This window comes from Anabrus simplex, chromosome 1, assembly GCF_040414725.1.
Source record: "Anabrus simplex isolate iqAnaSimp1 chromosome 1, ASM4041472v1, whole genome shotgun sequence".
Taxonomy (NCBI): Eukaryota; Metazoa; Arthropoda; class Insecta; order Orthoptera; family Tettigoniidae; genus Anabrus; species Anabrus simplex.
This window is the reverse complement of record NC_090265.1, coordinates 1095635385-1095654084: the sequence shown is the minus strand read 5'-3', so window position 1 is coordinate 1095654084 and position 18700 is coordinate 1095635385. Positions and strand designations below refer to the sequence as shown.

At 37.5% G+C, this 18700-nt stretch overlaps 1 protein-coding gene across 2 annotated transcripts in view; it reads left to right on the top strand.

Moving 5' to 3' along the window:
• The window catches only part of trus (programmed cell death 2 like trus), a 64332-nt gene extending 47516 nt beyond the window's left edge, over positions 1-16816 (top strand). Inside the window, exons 3-5 of one of the 2 annotated variants that reach the window (XM_067137264.1) lie at positions 4205-4879; positions 13372-13473; positions 14329-14344. In XM_067137264.1, the coding sequence (XP_066993365.1) occupies positions 4205-4879; positions 13372-13435 (739 nt within the window). In that variant the 3' untranslated portion in view covers positions 13436-13473; positions 14329-14344. Of the gene's footprint in view, positions 1-4204; positions 4880-13371; positions 13474-14328 lie in introns of both variants that reach the window. The other variant, XM_067137263.2, reaches the window with a different exon arrangement.
• Positions 16817-18700: the final 1884 nt, after the last annotated feature.

Sequence of the window (18700 nt, the reverse complement as noted above, 5' to 3'; positions counted from 1 at the left end):
TATGAAAGTGACCGAGGTATGAGTGATGCTAGTAATACCATTCCTTATGCAGCCAGTCCCTGTTATGAATGGTGTGAAAATATCACTCATAGGGTCGGTTGGTGCATGCATTTCAGTGGGCTTGGCAGACTGATATGCAATAGCAATTTCTGGCTCAGCGAGGAAAGCAACAGGAAACTACCTCACTCCTCATTTCACTAGTACGCCTCTACAGTGATGCGTAGGCTATCTATGAAAGCTGTTGGTGAAACTGTGGAGGATCAAACCAGCCTTCGGGCTGAGTACCCAACATACAACATCACAACATTATCGAGGTCATTTTCCAGTTGCTCGCAATCTTGTAACTTATTTGTTACTTTGTTACTCTGTTCAGAATAACACCTCCCCTGCGAACCATGTGACCTTGCCGTGGTGGGGATGCTTGCGTGTCCCAATGAAGCAGATAGCCGAGCCACAGGTGTAACTATATCGGATGGATATCTGTTGAGAGACCAGGCTAACAAATGTTTCATCGAAAGGGGGGTAGCAGCCTTTCGGAAGTTACAAGGGCTGATATGGCCTTGTAATTATACTCAGCATGGTTTAGCTCTATTGATACTGCTACACGGCTGAAAGCAACGGAAAACTACAGCCGTAACTAACTCCCAAGGACATGCAGCTCTCTCTTTATGAATGATGTACTGATGATGGCTTCCTTCCGGGTAAAATATTCAGGAGGTAAACTAGTCCTCCATAATCAATACATTATACATATAATGTATTGAATAGGTGATATTACAAACTAATTAGCATCCTACATATAGTATCTTCAATACGGATCCATAATGATATTTATCACTTGCAACTAGTCCTCTATTCGGATCTCCGGGTGGGGACTACGCAAGAGAAAGAAAGATGGATTCATCAGAAAGATGGATACTGATATTCTGCGAGTCGAAGCGTGGAATGTCAGAAGTTTGAATAGTTGTGGTAGATTAGAGAGTCTGAAAAGGGAGATGGATAGACTAAAGTTAGACGTAGTTGGTATAAGTGAAGTACGTTGGCAGGAAATAGGAAAAAAGAATTATTTCAGGGACAGATAAAGCTTCGCTTGCTCTAATTCTCTGAGTTCTGTTTTCTAGAAATATAGCCACCCATTCAGTCACTCTTTTTTCTAGTCCAATTGCACTCATTTTTGCCAGTCGTCTCCCATGATCTACCCTATTAAATGCCTCAGATAGGTCAATCGCAATACAGTCCATTTGACCTCCTGAATCCAGGATATCTGCTATCTTGCTGGAATCCTACAAGTTGAGCTTCAGTGGAAAAATCTTTCCTAAACCCAAACTGCCTTCTATCAAAGCAGTTATTAATTTTGCAAACATGTCTAATATAATCCGAAAGAATGCTTTCCCAAAGCTTACATACAATGCATGTCAAACTGACTGCCCTGTAATTTTCAGCTTTATGTCTATCACCCTTTCCTTTATACACAGGGGCTACTATAGCAACTCTCCATTCATTTGGTATAGCTCCTTCATGCAAACAATAATTAGATAAGTACTTCAGATATGGTACTATATCCCAACCCATTGTCTTTAGTATATCCCCCAAAATCTTATCAATTCCAGCTGGTTTTCTAGTTTTCAACTTTTGTATCATAGTGTAAATATCAATGTTGTTTAATACTTCTTTAATATTAGTCACCTCCTCTGTCTTTACATCTTTGCACCAAGGAAGAACAGCATTCCATAATTTTTTTTTTTGTTTTCTGAGAGTGTACCAGGAGCGGAAATTCATAGAAGACTTTCAGCACAGTACAGAGACAATGTTTGGCCACAGCAAAGTTTTTACCAGTGGACTGAACAGTTCAAAAGGGGTCGCACGAGCATGAAGGAAGAGGAAAGATCTGGGCATCCATCTGCAGCCATAACTGATGCCAATATTGAACAAGTTCGTGATATGATCCTGAATAACAGACGAGTGACTGTTGATGACGTGGCAAACCATATGCACATTAGCCATGGTTCTGCATATGAAATCATGCATAACAGGCTTAACTTTCACAAAGTCTGTTCCGAGATGGGTTCCAAAACAACTCAATGAAGAGCAGAAGTGCAATCGTGTGTAATCTATCAGCACGTACTGGACCGTCATGCTAACAAAGGTGAAACATTTCTGAAATGGATCATCACTGGAGATGAAATGAAAAGGCATATGGCTTTTAGTGCCAGGAGTGTCCCGAGGACATGTTCGGCTCGCCAAGGTGCAGGTCTGTCTCAAGTATTATTACAATATTATAAGTCCACCTGTTCAATACAATACAATACAATACAAGGTGCAGGTCTTTCGATCTGACGCCCGTAGGCAACCTGTGCGTCATGATGAGGATGAAATGATGATGAAGACGACACATACACCCAGCCCCCATGCCAGAGAAATTAACCAATGGTGGTTAAAATTCCCGACCCTGCCGGGAATCGAACCCTGGACCCCTGTGACCAAAGGCCAGCATGCTAACCATTTAGCCATGAAGCCGGACATCACTGGAGATGAAACATGGGTTCACCACTTCGAACCAGAGTGCAAACATCAGAGCATGGAATGGAAGCATCTGCTGTGGCAAAACATTGTCCCCGTATTGTGCTGAAAGTCTCCTTTGAATTTCTGCTCCTGGTACACCTTTAGACCACATAAAAACATATTACGGAGCGCTGTTCTTCCTTGGTGCAAACAGAGAGTGGCGCGGTCATCTGTACGTCACATAAGTGCAAGCTGTGCTGATCTTATAAAGCTGAAACCTACCACAGACATACACAACGGTGCCATCTAGCAGCTGGTGAACACACAACACCATAGAACCAACCCAAAGACAATTAGAGCAAAATGGCAGATACTTATTGACTTGTCCTCGTACATACATTATTGTTGAAACTCTGCAATAAATCTGAAGTGGTTTCATTATGTAAATGTTCAATATAGGGAAGAACCACAGACAAATACACCTATAATTCTTAATCCACAGAAATAACTTTCTTCCATTTCTTACTTTAATGTTGATCAGTGCCAAAAATCTGTGTTTGAATAGTATGTTTTGAAAATTTAAGTACAGGAGTATAGAGAGTGAATAAGTGAACAACATGTCTCTCGAGCATTCCAGTGGTTTATATACTTTCTGGTAGGGTCCAGGATCCATCAGAATAGCTCCCTAGCACTAGCATTTGAAATCCTTTTGAATATGATTTGCCGCAATTTTCCACAGGTGAACCGAAATGCCATGAATCAAAAAAGTTTGAGAATCCCTGATGTAGAAACACCAAAGATGGTCTAGCAAATTGCCCAACATTGACGTGCTATCCATTTCATTGATTAAAGGTCAGGGTTTGGTCCAGGGGGTCTGGAAACATACCACACTACCAATCACCACTGAAACACACCATAGTTAATACATCCTTCCACTTAGGGTTGGTGTAAGGAAGTCCATCTGACTGTAAATCAGGGCTGAGTCCACATGTGTGACACAGCTCACACTTGTGACCCCACCAGGGTGTGGAAAAAGTGGAAGATGAAGAAGGTGATGTGTGGGACTTTATATTGTTTTTAATAGAGCCTTAGCTCCTTCTTTGAATTAGTGGTAGAGAATTTGCCTCCAGATTCTAAGGTTGCAGATTCAGACCCAGCAGAGTTAAATTCATGAAGGGCAAATAAAGTCAATTCGGCACTCCAGGTCGTACAATGTTGGTATGTAAATGATTTCTGGTGATGTATTAGTGACCACTTTTCAGTTTAAAAATCATCATAAATGTATGTGAGGAATCAAACTGTTCTTCAGTTGGTGAATTATGTATAGAGTTGCTGTAAACAGTAGCAACCCTGGGGCTAAATTTGTTTAAAATTAAAATGCCATTGTTTAATTCAAGATTTTGTTTTCTAGTCATTTCCCCCATGACTGTATCTCTCATTATAAATGATATGCCTATATTATTTTCTGCTGAAGTTGTAGTATATGTAGAAGAGGATTTAAAGTTTCCAGATGTACTACTAACTCCTTTGAAGTGCTTTTATCATCATCATCATCAGGATTCTCGGACAATCGCCATACTTTAGAATATTTGATAGAAGCAGCACATTTTTTAATTCCAACTTGCTCCATTTGTCTGCTCAAGCAGAAGCACATGGGTTGCAAATACTGCTGTTCAAATAGTTATGTTTGTACTTGTTGCAGCTGGGTGTGTTTACGAAGTCAAGGTTTGGAGACAAATGCTGAGCAAGAGGAGGTGTCCTCTACCACAACTAATACTATTTCTGCAACAGACTGGTGCTGTGATGCTGATGACTGGGGTGATGAGGACAATAACATAAACAATAATGAGGAGAATGGGAATGTAATAGGATGCATTGAAAGTTGCTGCGATGAAGACGACGATGATGATGAAACCGAAGAGTATGAAGAAGCAATCAGAGTAAATTTAGGCAACTTGAGTGTTGATGAATGTAATGCTAATGTCGAAGGTGGAGCTGTGGGAAGGCTTCATTCACCATCTGCTACAGCTGAAATTGAGGGAGATGAGAGTGGAGTAGTGAGCATCGACACTCCTACGGCCCCTCAACGAGATTTATTGATGTTACTGCAGGAAGCCGCTCCTGTTCCAACAGAACTACGAAACAAAGGGCTGCCTCAGTTCGCTTCTGCATTTATTAGTGTTGACGAGGAGGAGGAAACACCTGTCCCAGAACATGTCCGAGACTTGCTCCAGGAGTACCAGCAGCATAGTCCACAACATGAGAAGAGAGAGGACCTGACGTTAGAAAAGTACGAGAAAAGTATTCCTGCACATGGTGACAAAATGTTTCATTATTTTCTCACGCGAATACAGAAACATCCCGGCCAGATAATCAGGTGAGTCTTTTTCCCTAGCGTTCAAGACTGAGGTAACATTCAGATACATTGTTTTCTTGATGAGCCACTGTAATGAGTTGGAAGGGAAAGAGCACCTAACAAGTTATCAGGTAGCAATTGGGCTAATATTTTATATCTGAATGTTTACCATTGACCTTATGGGAAAAGCAGTGGGGTGAAAATGATATTCTTGAACATTATACAAGTTAATTATGAAATACTTTGTTAATTAAGGTCAGCCTAATCAATACTTGTGTTACTCATGATGAGTTACAATTGATCAGTACATGTTTCAGCTTGTTTCAAGCCATCATCAGGTGACAAACAATGGTAAAGAATAATAATTCTCTTATAAACTAAAAGACATACAATAAAATATACATTTAAAACATGTGGACCTTCATGAGGATCCTTTAAATTAATATCTACTGAAAAAAAGTGTAATGTAAATTTGGTTTTAACATCACCATTTTTTAGAGATATTCATTAAGAATTCCTGTCTGTCTGTTAGGTCATCAGCCCAGAGGTTGGTTGGATCCTCAAACAGCACCACCAAAGGCTATGCAGTTACAGGAAAACCACAAAAACCAATGGCAGCACCAAAATGATATGTACTAGGCAAGATGCAGAGTGAGGTAGTTTGCCATTGCTTTCCTCACTGGGCTATAAAGTGCTGTTGTAGCACAACTAACCCTACGAGCAACACCTTTCATAACACTCAGATACACTGGTCGTGCTCTGAATGTCATTACTCAGCACCATCCATACTCAAGCAGCTTCCATATTGTCACAGCCATAGATGAGACTGGGACTTCGGTGGAAGCTACACTTTGCTCTGACCCGTACCAAGAGATGGATGCTAAAGTACTGTATCTATCAAGAAATGACAGCAGGCAGAATAATTCCTAAAAAGCGTAAATTATTTTAATATGCATTGATTTTAACATAACATTCCACTTTTTTCAGTAGACATAAATTTTAAGGATCCTCATGAAGGTTCATATGTTTTTTGATGTAGATTTTATTTATGTCTTGTAGTTTGTAAGAGAATGATTATTCTTTACCATTGTTCGTCAGCTGATGATGGCTTGAAACAAACCGAAACATGTACTGACCAATTGTAACTCATCATTAGACATCGGATTTATATGCTGTATAAATTACCAGTATAAGCATGCGACTATGCTGCAAAAAGTGGTGAAATATGCACATATTTCCATGCTATTAAACACTTTTATGAACTACAAACGTAAGATTCCTCTACTAGACACATGCGATTCACCCACACTAATACATATAATCATGATCATGAATAAACAAGTGAAAGAGAACAAAAAATCACACTCTAATTACAGCTGGGCTCTTCTTCTAGTACAGACAATCTCTGCATACTTCGTGAAATGTATCAACTTATCAGTGTTTACTTTTAAAACATATGCACACATCTCCTAGATAAGACATGGTGTGTTAATTAACGCATGTGATAAATCATAATTAGTAAGGCTGTAAGAAAAATGAGTAAGAAAACACAAATGTGAAGAAACACACTTAAATACACATTGTTCTTTCATTTTACACTGCACACCCTACTTTTCCTGTCCATAATTTTCTTTGTAGTTCACTACAACAATCTTCTCCAAGTTTTCTTGTTTAAATCTGTGGCATTTGTTAAAATTAGCTTCAATGCAGAGAATGATCTTTCTACATCCATGGATGTGACAGGACAGAACTTGAATTCGGGAACGCACACTGTGTTCTTGTCTTGATTTTTCCTTGAAATCTTACCACAGCTCAAGGCCACATTAATTACTTTACATTTTCTTGAAGACTGCTTGTAAAACATATGCATAATAAAAGTTGAAAATATGCACATTAAATCCAAAATTTAAAATGTAATTGACTAATCTCAAATATATGCAAATATATATGTGTGTGCACCATTAAACTTAATAATTCATCTAATTTCACCTTCAAATGCACTTCCTTGTTGATTTTAGAGGTCTACATATCAGCAACAAAATATGCATTTGCATACAAATCCAATGTGTACTCATCGTAATACAAGTATTGATTAGATTGATCTTAATTAACAAAGTATTTTGTTACTGATAACTGTCAGTACGGATCATAATGAAATTTGTAATTATTATACAAGTTAGTTTTAGTCAAATCACATTCTGATGTACGTATTGTGCTGTATTCCTGTATGAACAAAAATGACATGATTTAGTAAGTTAATTGCTAATATGTTATCCTAACTGTAGATATTTCACACTCACTACAGGTACCTTGTTTTTTAAGCCCTGGACCTTCCACCCGTATCTCAGGACTAAGTAATTAAGTACTCTCATTACTAGGGTTCAAATGTTCAGGAAAGGTCATCTTCTCCCCCTGTCTTCCATTTTGGCTATTTGTTGGAATTAAACAGTAATTGGACATTTCCAAGCCTATTTAGCCTTACTTTATGGGGCATATGAATTCATATTTTAAATTTTTTTATTGTTTTGATCATATTTCAGTCATTTTAGTTTGTCATATTTTGGTTATAGCCGGGCAGTGGCTCAGACGGTTGAGGCTCTGGCCTTACGACCGCAACTTGGCAGGTTCGATCCTGGCTCAGTCCAGTGGTATTTGAAGGTGCTCAAATACGTCAGCCTCGTGTCGGTAGATACTGGCACGTAAGAGAACTCGTGCGGGACTAAATTCCGGCACCTCGGCATCTCTGAAAACCTTAAAAAGTAGTTAGTGGGACATAAAGCAAATAACATTATTATTTTGATTATATTTTGCAAGCAAATAACATTATTATTTTGATTATATTTTGCATGGAAAAGTGTAGTGTGTTTTGAATGTGATGTCCGATGTTGCTTGTTTGTGACATTGTGACAAAACTTAAAGCTCAGGCTTCAAAGCTGAATAGTTGACATTTATTGTATCTCGTATGAGTTTACTTTGCTAGTTTTAGAACAACTTCCCTTAGAGTACGACTTGTGGTGCTGGTATTTACATCCACTGGAATTTCACCCTTGTTAAGAGATGAAGAAATACAATGGCGTATCTTCTTATCTGTCTTAGCACATGTGGCTTGTAACCACTTCAGGTAGCCCCTAAACTACCTTTCTCTCCTTACATTTCTTTAAAATTTCAACAGAGGTCATTTTCAAGGCTTCATAGTTTGATTAACAGTGATAGAGATGACATGAGGATACCTAAAGAAAGTGTTAAATTAAGAAATTATGTTAAAGAGTTTGAGGAGGAATGCTTCTTTACTGAAGGAAAAATCCTCTTATGCAAAGGGTGCGAACTTAAAGTAAGTGCTGTGAAGCGTTTTAATGTCCAGCAGCATAGTGACACTGCTAGATAGAAAATTGCTAAGATGGATGGGGAATAAGAGGTATGTATTTATTTTCTTCATTTTATTTCAATTTTGGAATGATCACAGAAGTGGTTAATGGGACTCTGCTGACTGGCAGGTGATGGATGAACTCAACAGTTGAATGAATGGTCAAGTCTGATTCTTGGTTAACAAGCTCAATCTGGATTTGCATCAGGTGGCAATTGGCTGTAAAACTCCTGCCGGACAAATCTGTTCGTGACAGTACAGTACATTGGAAGGAGGATATAAGATAGGTTGCCTTTCCCTAGAAGTGAGGCACAGGATAGGTTAACTGCCTGTGAAAGTAAGGCAAAAGATAAGACACCTGTTCATGGAAGACGCAGGAAGGCAATGAGCCCATTATCATAGCGAAAATCGGCGCGTAGAATATAGATACACTTACCAGCAGCTGATGTTCTCAAGCGCAGTTTAGATATCTCCACTGTTCAGGAGACGAAGTGGGGAGGGAGCAAGGTGAGAAACATCGGCCATGGATTAAAAATTGTTTTACAACAGTGAAAGCAACCTGAGGAATGCCTTGCCTTAATTCTCACTCAACACCTTGTCAGAAGAGTGATTCCAGTCAAGCAGTAAATGACCAATTGACGATAATGAAGCTTGCAAAGGATGATGACGTCGTCTGTCTTCACATGATCTCTGCACATGCTCCTCACATGTGCTGCAATAGAATCATCAAGCCGAAGTTCTGGGTGGACTGTGAACATCTGTTGCAACAACTACCACCAGATTAGCACATCATCACACTGGGTCAAGGACCATCCTGAATGTCATGGAGGCTTGGTTTTGGAACTGAAAATGATCAGGGAGAGAAAATCCTGCAGCTCAGATCAGCATATAATCTGCTGATAGTGAACACTTACTTCCAGAAAAAGGATGAACACTTTGTCACTAGTTTAAGGTCATCCCAGGTTCAAGGCAGACTGAAAAAATTCATCATATGTAGTCAGATTAATTACATCCTTTTCAGCGATGACCTGCTCATACAGATAGTTGATTGTCAAGTCATTCCAGATGAACCTCCCACATTACAGCATACGTGTGTGATCAGCGAGTTAAAGCTATGACATCATGGTTTAAGCCTTGAATGCTCAAATTATTTATATTTGAATATTTATGGATTTTTGTTAGTTGATAATATAATCAAAAGGTAACAAGCTACCCAAACCACTTTTCTCTGAACTGACTGATTTAGTTTCTTATGTGTAACGCTTAGGTGCTTGTGTAGTCAGAACTACTCCAAGCGAACTGGAAATGGGTAAATTATAAGATGTTTAATGTCTGTATGTATCTTTGTTCATTCCAATTTACTTAAAATATCACATTTACACTAGAGAAAACTTGAACAATTATAGAAAAGCATTTAAACATGAAATATCATCATGTCGGATATCACATATCAGCTCGCATGTATGTTACTTTCTATGGTGAGGTGCGAACACAGCTTTTTTACACATTTCACTGGGACACAGCCTTCGTTTTGCTGGAATCTCAATGGCCAGAAGATTCTGTCTGTCATATCACAAGTCATTAACATGCCCTACCCCTGCACAACCCGCTGATGGGCATCCAGCTCCCTTTGGCTCAACCCCAAAAGATTTCACACAGTACTGAGTCACTTCTCTCTTAAATTCCAGCCATGTTGTCCTCGATCATGACATAGTGCTAAGGTACCTTGCATTTTGGGGAGATACATCAAGAAGCCAGAAAAATATGGCTCATCACCATTTCTGCTTCTTATTGCCACACTATACCTATTGACACTTTCATCCGTGAGGTCTGTTTCTCCCATAAATTTGTTGTAAATTCCAATCAGGAAAGGACAGGGAACCGTAATTACTCTCTTGTCAGCGTGAGAGTACCACTTGACTTGACCCATGAGGAAGACAGGATGGGTAGTAGAGACTAGTTGATACACGTCAAAATTTATTAGATATCCTCCCCTTGGGTGTTACGGCATCATGCTTTATAACCAAATCTGATCAGTTTTCCCCCTGATGAATTGTTTGCAAGGATGTCATCCATAATATGCGACAATCATTGATTCATTATTTTAACTATAATGGTCAACTAATTAGGTCCTTATTGATGATGTCATTATTACTTGCCATGTAATCAAATATCTCTCTCTTTACTATATATCTTTTGCAGGAATAAGTTTACATTCTTCGGGGATTTTGTTCTTTCTAATAGTTCCTGTTGTGGAATAACAGCATGACTTCAGGTAGGAGAGCAAATTCATTCCAAATCATTCATCAAAGATGATGTCAAATGGAAGATTTTTTTTTTTTTATGTCACAAGGAAATTCATCTAGTAAATAAACTAGTTGGGAACTTGATTCTGTCATAATCGTCTTCAAAATTAGAGTTTCTGCCTTGATACACATAAAAATTTATTAGATATCCTCTCCTGGGTGTTAAGGCATCATACTTTATAACCAAATCCGATCAGTTTTCCCCTTGCTGAATTGTTTGCAAAGATATCGTCCATATATAAGGTGTGCCGCTCTTTATAGGCCCGTAATCTGTAAATAGTGTTAGCAAAGCAGGTACTGGTACATTATCAGTCAGTTTGCTGTGGAGGAAAGGTAGGCATAATTTATCACTGTCACTTTTGAAATATTTATGTATCCGGTTAAATGATACACTAAATATCCTTTGCCAAAACTCTGCTGACTGAAGTCAGGTAAATTGCTTTCCCAGTCTGGTATTTGAATTTCATCTTCAAGATTCACAATTCTTTCCCTGATTTTATCTTCAACTTGTGCTTTCACTGCGTAACTTTTGTACTCTAGTGCTCTTGCAAGAATATGCATACGATTAAAACGAGACATTAGAATCGGCGCAACAGTTTATGCCAGAGGATAAAGCAATTTTAGTTGGTATGTTAACGGACTGCAGCTTATGTAAATGTAGAAAGTCAGTAGTGGACGGATGATTGTCACAACTAAGTGATCGCAGGATACCAAAATGACATTCGAGGGGATTTAATTAAATCAAAACATAGCTGTAATTGTTTTACCACAAATATTCAGACACTTCTAAGGACCCAGTGTACTTTGCGAAGCAAATGTATTTTGAGTATCTCTGAGGGTATTCTGCCACTTCACTAAAGTGCCATGTGCCTGTAATCCTTTATACAGTGCTTGAATAGGGGTGGTTGAATTTAATGTGTCTATCAGGCAGTTTAAATCACTTGTGAAATTTTCTGTTGCTTCACTGTCTTCTGAACCCTCTGAATCAATACCCTGATGAATTCAATACCATTAGCGACAAAAAAATTGAAATGACAGCCTAAAATTCATTCATTATGATAAATTAGAATCCAAATGGGCAGAGGTGTGGGGTTTACAGCAATTTATCAATCCAGAAAATTCAGGAGATGTGTCGCATTCATAAACTTCCCTAAAAAATGAATAATCGACAATATCACCATTATATAACCTTTACTTTCTCATGGAAATTATTTCTTATACACTTAAATGTATGAGGCACATCTGAAAATGCCTGCAGTTTTCTGCTAGATTCAGTTGGATTGAAAATTGAACACTTTAGATTCTTTATGTTGCCGGATACTCCTAAACATTTCCATTTTATTTGACTGGCTACCATCTGATGTGAAACCAATGATAATTACACCCACTTATTCTAACTGTTTGATGGCCTGAATTAGAATTTTTGCAATTATGTCACCAGGGGTGGTGTTCCGGCTAGCATATATTGCTATGGGTTAGATCCAGTTGTACAGAATGGGAATAAACATGAAAACTAGAGCAAGATTTGCCAACTGATCCTTGCTTTCCTCTGAAGTAAATGTTCCCAAATCAACAAAACCATTCACTTGTAATGAATCCTAGTTAAAGCAAATTTCTTCTCTAAGCTTTACCTCATCAAATATCAGCATCCCTAGGAGTTCATGCTCCTTTCCACTAAAAAATTGTGGTATAGTAGTAGTAGCATGATCATTTATGCCATATGAACATTTAAGGTCCTTCTGTTTTCTTGAAGGAGCTTCAGAAGGCAAAGGCAGCAAGTCATGATTTAAGCAGTGCTGATAACCTTTGGGAGATTTCATTTTAAAAAGAAGGGAATCCAAAAGAAATCACTATACCAGTATCTCATTTCTTTTTTACATTTTACTGGACATTTCTTTAACATTGTATCAAATATAACTTTCTGCATTTTGCTGAGAGAGGCAAATTCTTTTTATTTTGTGAAACTGCTCTTTGATTTTATATTTGAAAATTCAAAAAATATATTAAAGCAAATGTATTTTACCTTTAGTGACATTTAATGTATTGGGTGTTCTAATGAAATAACATTTGTGATTCTTCAGTCTCCTCTTTAACAAAGCAATTGTTTTCTTAGCATTTGCTGCATCAGGGCTATCTTCAGCTGCTAAACATATGGGCTGATCATTGACATTTATGTTCTAATTAGGGCTTTTAATAGAGACATCTGTTCACGGAGATTGTTTCTTCAAGGGAGAGTTACGTTTTTTAACTGTCATAGAGAGATACTTGGGCAGATTATGGAACATATGTGGGAATGCTTCTTGTTTCAATTTCCATCGCTGTGTTGGCATCTCTTCGCATTCACCATAAACGAGTCTACTTTTATTAAGAATATTGCATAAAAATGAATATCACACACGAAACAATTACGAGTCAGTTTTCTGTCTTTTCTTCGGACAGCCTTCCCCCATTTCAGGAGAACACTACTCTCTTTAGGGAATCTAAAGAAATGTTTACTTAAAGACATCTGCACCAGGTATGAAGCACATGAGTATGTTGTGGCAGTACCTCCCACCCAAGCACAACTGCGATGTAGGACATAACACAACTGGCACTATTCACTAATGAATACACCAATAAACTGCCTAAACTTCTTAACTGTAGCAATGGAGAGCGATATAAATTCCGATAACTTGACACAAATGCAACATGCACTAATAATTTTTATTTTTTATAACTGCTAGGTTCCTTCAGTTTGCCAAAACTAATTTTGAATAACTAAGCAATTATAAATTAACTGAGTCAAATCTGAAAGGAGATGGCTTCAGATATCACAAACTAATGACAAGTCTCATCTGCTGCAGACTCCGGCAATTATGCTGCCGCTGGTGGAAAGAATACCACTCTCTTCATTCGGCTTGTGGGTGAAAAGAGAAGAGCGCACACTTCCTCTTCTTTACACTGAGGTACTATGATTAAGTCCTTTCTTTATGTTGCAAGTGGGATTTTCATTTTTCTTTTTATCTTCATCGTAGTTTCTGTTTAAATATCTAATATTTTGGATTTGCAGATTCTACAGTAATAATATTGATTTTGGTTTTATGTCCCACTAACTACTTTTATTGTTTTCAGAGACTCCTGGGTTGCAATGTTTTGTCACGCAGGAGTTATTTTATGTGCCAGTGAATCTATCAACACTAGGCTGGTGTATTTGAGTTCCTCTAAATACCACCAGACTTAGCTGAGATACAATCAAAATCCTGTGAAAGAAAAAAAAATTAAAAATAAAATAAAGATTCCTCAAAGAAAAAATATTGTACAATATGCCTAAGAAAATTGTTTTGAAAATATTTATAGTAAGTTACTAGGGACTGTAGTTTTTGCCAAGTTTTGTTGATGTCTTGGAGGTCACGTAGTGGACTGAAAATTCCAAATATTTATGAAAATGAATTCATCATCATCATCATCATCATCATCACCACGAAGTCCTGAATTTGTTCCTGAGTAAACAATTCTCTCTGTACACAAGGTAGTGAGAGCAACATAACATTGACCTATGTCATGCTCTACAGTTCATGTTTCTCATTCTTATTTTACTGATTACCATAAGATGTGCTGTTCCAGCCAATAACATTTTCCCACCATCAAAATTGGCCACCAGAAAATTTCACAGTGATCATTTCTTAGATTAGTTATACTCTGTTTAATTTTTTGAAGATTGAAACTGGCCTTAATGAATAGGAACATTAACTGACTTAAGTGACACTATATTTTGCAAGTAAAATTGTTTTGTACAATTCTGTGTGATTATTTATGAATAGGTATTGTCGAGAGGGAAGTTCCCCTCTACTGCTCTATCCAGTCCAGGAGCTACCTGTACGGTGTAACTACTGTTGTGGAGATGTTCTTTTTGAGATGCAAGTGTTACCTACACTTATACCCAAGTTGCAGTTGCTGAATGCTTCAGAAGGTACACATCTGGAATTTGGTACTGTGCTGGTGTTTACATGCCAGCGAAGTTGCTGGACTGCTGGAGACACTTATCGCCATGAGCATATAGTGCTCCAGGCTGAGAAAATATGAGCGTAATTTGAAATCATGATTTTTGTTCATGTTACTTTACTCTTATTGTCTTTATATAGATGTATTCTTAGTTTGTTGTTAAATATCTCAGCAGTGTAGAAGCATTCCTAGCTCATTCTCAGCAAGCTGGAAATCCTTACCATATTTAGGTCACACAACATCAGTGGTCAAGTGCATAAGTAGGAGTTGTACTTTGGAAGGTTTGAAACAGTTATGTCCCTTGATGGAATAATGCAGATTGTTGTCCTCCTAAGATTCTTGTGCTCTTGAGTGAGTCTGTTATGTAGCTTCTATAGTTCCCTCTATGGATTAGTGGTAGTATGCTGACCTCTGGATCTCAAGATCTCAGATTCAGACCTGCCAGAGATGGTCAAATGATTGAAGAGTGGGATAAAATCCATTCAACACTCCATGTATGATTTTGGGATGTAAAGGATCCCTGGTGACACGTTTGGCATTTACTCAACAAAATAAACTAAAACTTATCAGTACAGTCAGTTGCCCAGTGGTATATGGTAGAGCAAAAGAGAATGTTGAAATTGATACCATGCAACAGCCTAAATGGCATCAAATTAAAATGTGTGCATCATGGTAACTGAAGCTAGATGATGATGATGATGATGATGATGATGATGATGATTATTATTATAATATTGTTATTATTATCATCATCATCATCATCATCTCAATATCCTGATGGATGCTTTCAGTGCTGTGAGGGCAATGCATGAATGACCATTGCTGATCCTGAGTCTGTTGCAAAAGTTGACAAAGAATGGCATAATCGTGCCTCTAGCTCCAACAATAACTTCAAGGTTCTTGAGGTGATATTCAAGATGGAGGGAATGAATGGGTTGTTGTAGTTCTCTTTCTCTTTGTTTACCTCTACTGGCTGTGTCACAACTGTCTCAAATCTGACAGTTGGATCGATTATATACCCGTTATTTGCTTTTTCTGCCTGATAGAAGTTGTATTTAGTTTCCTTGTGTCAGTATTTTGTAATTTAAACTTAAGAAAAATATTTGACCCCCTACCTCTACACTTACCAGTGGTGTTTTATATATAAGCATTTAGTCACCATAGTGCAGTTATTCTTGTGATACAAAACAGATGTAGAAAACCTATGGAATATGTTAATCCATAGTGATTCTGTCCTAAGAATTTAATTAGTACCTGTGAGGTTTTGTCAGTGAAGCAGTTATTTATTAGAAAGTATTCAAAAACTGAAGATGAATGGCATCTTATGTACTAAAATGTAAATGACTGCAAGTTTATGGATTATACTGTGTATTGAGAGTGTGATAGACATTTATCCAAAGGAACAATGTGATTATATGATTAACAGATTCTATTTAATATTTTTAATGTTTAGGTTTTTTAGTATTTTTATTTATATTTGTTATATTTTGTTTGAAGATGGCTGTGATGATCTCATCTCTGTAATATTTTTTACATGTGCATAGTGTTTCTTCTAATTCATTTTAATTTATTCTTTCTTGAGTTTGAATAGAAGTCCAATATTAGATCTGTATTTACTCCATGTTTTACATTTATGCGTGGGTGTTTTTTTTTAAATCTCCACAGATTATAACTACTTACTTACTACTTCCACTCAAAATGTCTTGACCTGGATGTTTGGTTGTGAAGTAAATCTGCTTCCTACAGCCTGAGTCAATTGGGAAGCATTTTGGCCTTGAGAGGGTAATCCGAATTGTCCAAGCAAGCAGCTGCTGTGTTGTCACGTAATCCCACTCAGTGAGTTGCACTCTGTGGAAAATTGCACTTCGTAAAGTATCACTTGCTCCAGGCCAAACCATTTCTTCTTCATAAAATGACCACAACTGAAATAGCTTTCCATTTGACTCCAACTTTAATTCCTTAACCCTACATTAGTTGCAAGGAGAATGTTTTCCTGCATTAAAATACAATATTCATATTTTAATTTTCAATTGAAACTACTTCATCTTTGTGGCCTACAATATATTTTCATTCTCTCACAGGCCAGTTTAGTTTTTGTTTTAAATGTGTGGTTTTAGAGAGAAGAATTCTCTGCTTTGGTTATAACTAATAATTTTCATATGTACATTGGGCTGACAATAACTGAATTGTCATAATGTTTAAATATCTTCTCAAATGTGACCGATTTTCCATATTATCACAAAGGTGGATCAGAATTGAATAAGAAAGAATGAAATATGTATTACTCAAAGTTGTATACTCTTTACTAAGCCACCAGCGCAGTAAGTCACTACACTAGCGATTAGCAAACATGCACCGGCCGGTACTACCTATAAACTGGTGTTAAATAAACAATGTTTATTAAACAAATTAAGGAAATCAGTCACAAGGATAGGAAAATAACATCCAACAGTTACTTACCCAGCAAGGCCCAAATAAAACTCCCAGAGGAAATGGATAAAAATTCCTTGTTCCGGCGTCGAACCACACAGATAATAAAAGGAGACACTGGTTTCAATCAAATAATCTTTTAATTAAAGAATGAAAACTTAACATGAAACCAAAAGAACATCGTCCTATCTGAGGGAATAAAAGTATTTTAAGTAGTTCAAAAACAATTAGTGAATAATAGGAAAAAAACACGGATGAAACTGAAAAACGTAGTCCTTTTCAGAAAATGATACTGATGGAAATCATTAGCTTAAAAACAGAAAGTTGTACTAATTAAAGACACTAAATCCATTACTAGAAATAGTACACTTCGATAACATTACCATAATAACAGAAAATGATTCGAATTAAAACTTAAATTGTTCACAGAAGGTTTAAACGGGCCCCGTTTGTTAGACTTACTAAAATTAAATTAAAACTAACGTATTAAACCTAGGGAAAGCCACTCAATTAACGAGTTTCATTGAACTTTCTTAATAAGAGGAGGCTTCGCAGGAGCATGGAACTCTAGCCCAATTAATAAACTACGAGGGGTCAAATAAGATTAACGAACGGAAAACACACACAGTAAACAGGGGGAAAAGGAAGAAAACCGTAAGAGATCAAGTGAGGAGCAAAGAAATCTTCCACAAAATCGAAAATTCTTAAGTAAACTCAGGCTCCACAATAAACACGCAAAACCCACAGGCAACAATCACCGTCCTGCCCCCAAAAGCCAATCGTTACCATAGCAGCGAAAACATACGCCCGCAAACCAATCATGGTACAAGCCACAACAAAGGCAAGAAACAAAATAAAATCAGGAAACACAAAAGTTTTAAAATACCAGGAAAATAGAAGCAAGGGTTTTTTTTTTTAAACCGAGGAAACCAGAATTATATGCTTCTGCGGAACCTCACGCAGTATAAAGGGCACTAAGTGCCCGACACATTTTGAATTTACATGATCAATGAAGTTCAATAACGGGTGAAAATGATAGTTAATTTAAAAAGGATTTCCTTATTTTCGTAGACTTTACATGCCAATAACTTTGATATATTATTAGGATTAATCACACGTTCGTGCGCTTAGTAATTTCCAAAATAATTATTTTCACGAAATTCCACCTTGAAAGAGTTAATTTTCAAGACACAAATCACACGAATTTCCTTGCAGTTTCATAATCACAGGATATAACTTGCCAAATGATGAAGCCACTTACTTGGGTGAAGCTGACGCTCAGGCATGATGAGCTAGTTCCTCACATACTTACAGATGCTTGCTGTTGAGTTTGGTTTCCTCGGTCAGAATTAGTTGAAAGGTATCATAATAGGACGATGCAGGAAACAAAGTAATTTGGGTTTAAAACCCACATCTCAAGACCCTTAGCCGGGGTCTATACTCCAACATGACGCCAACATCTTAACAATCCAGTTAACACAACCGCATGCCATGACTTCCCAAAGCGTACTGACCGGGGTCAAAATGGCGAGGTTTTCTCCATCAGGAAGTAGCCGCGCTCTGATAGGTAGAAGAGCGCTTGGGGAGGGGAAACTCATTGTGGGTGTCTGGCGGAAGATTGCAGCACTTATTTGAAGAGAAAAGAAACAGTCCGTACAATTCAGAAATGCGATAATCCAAAGACGTTGCCATCAGTCCACAATAAGAATCATAAATAAGTTCGATGAGTATCACCAAAGCACGTAGTAGTACGAGGGAAAT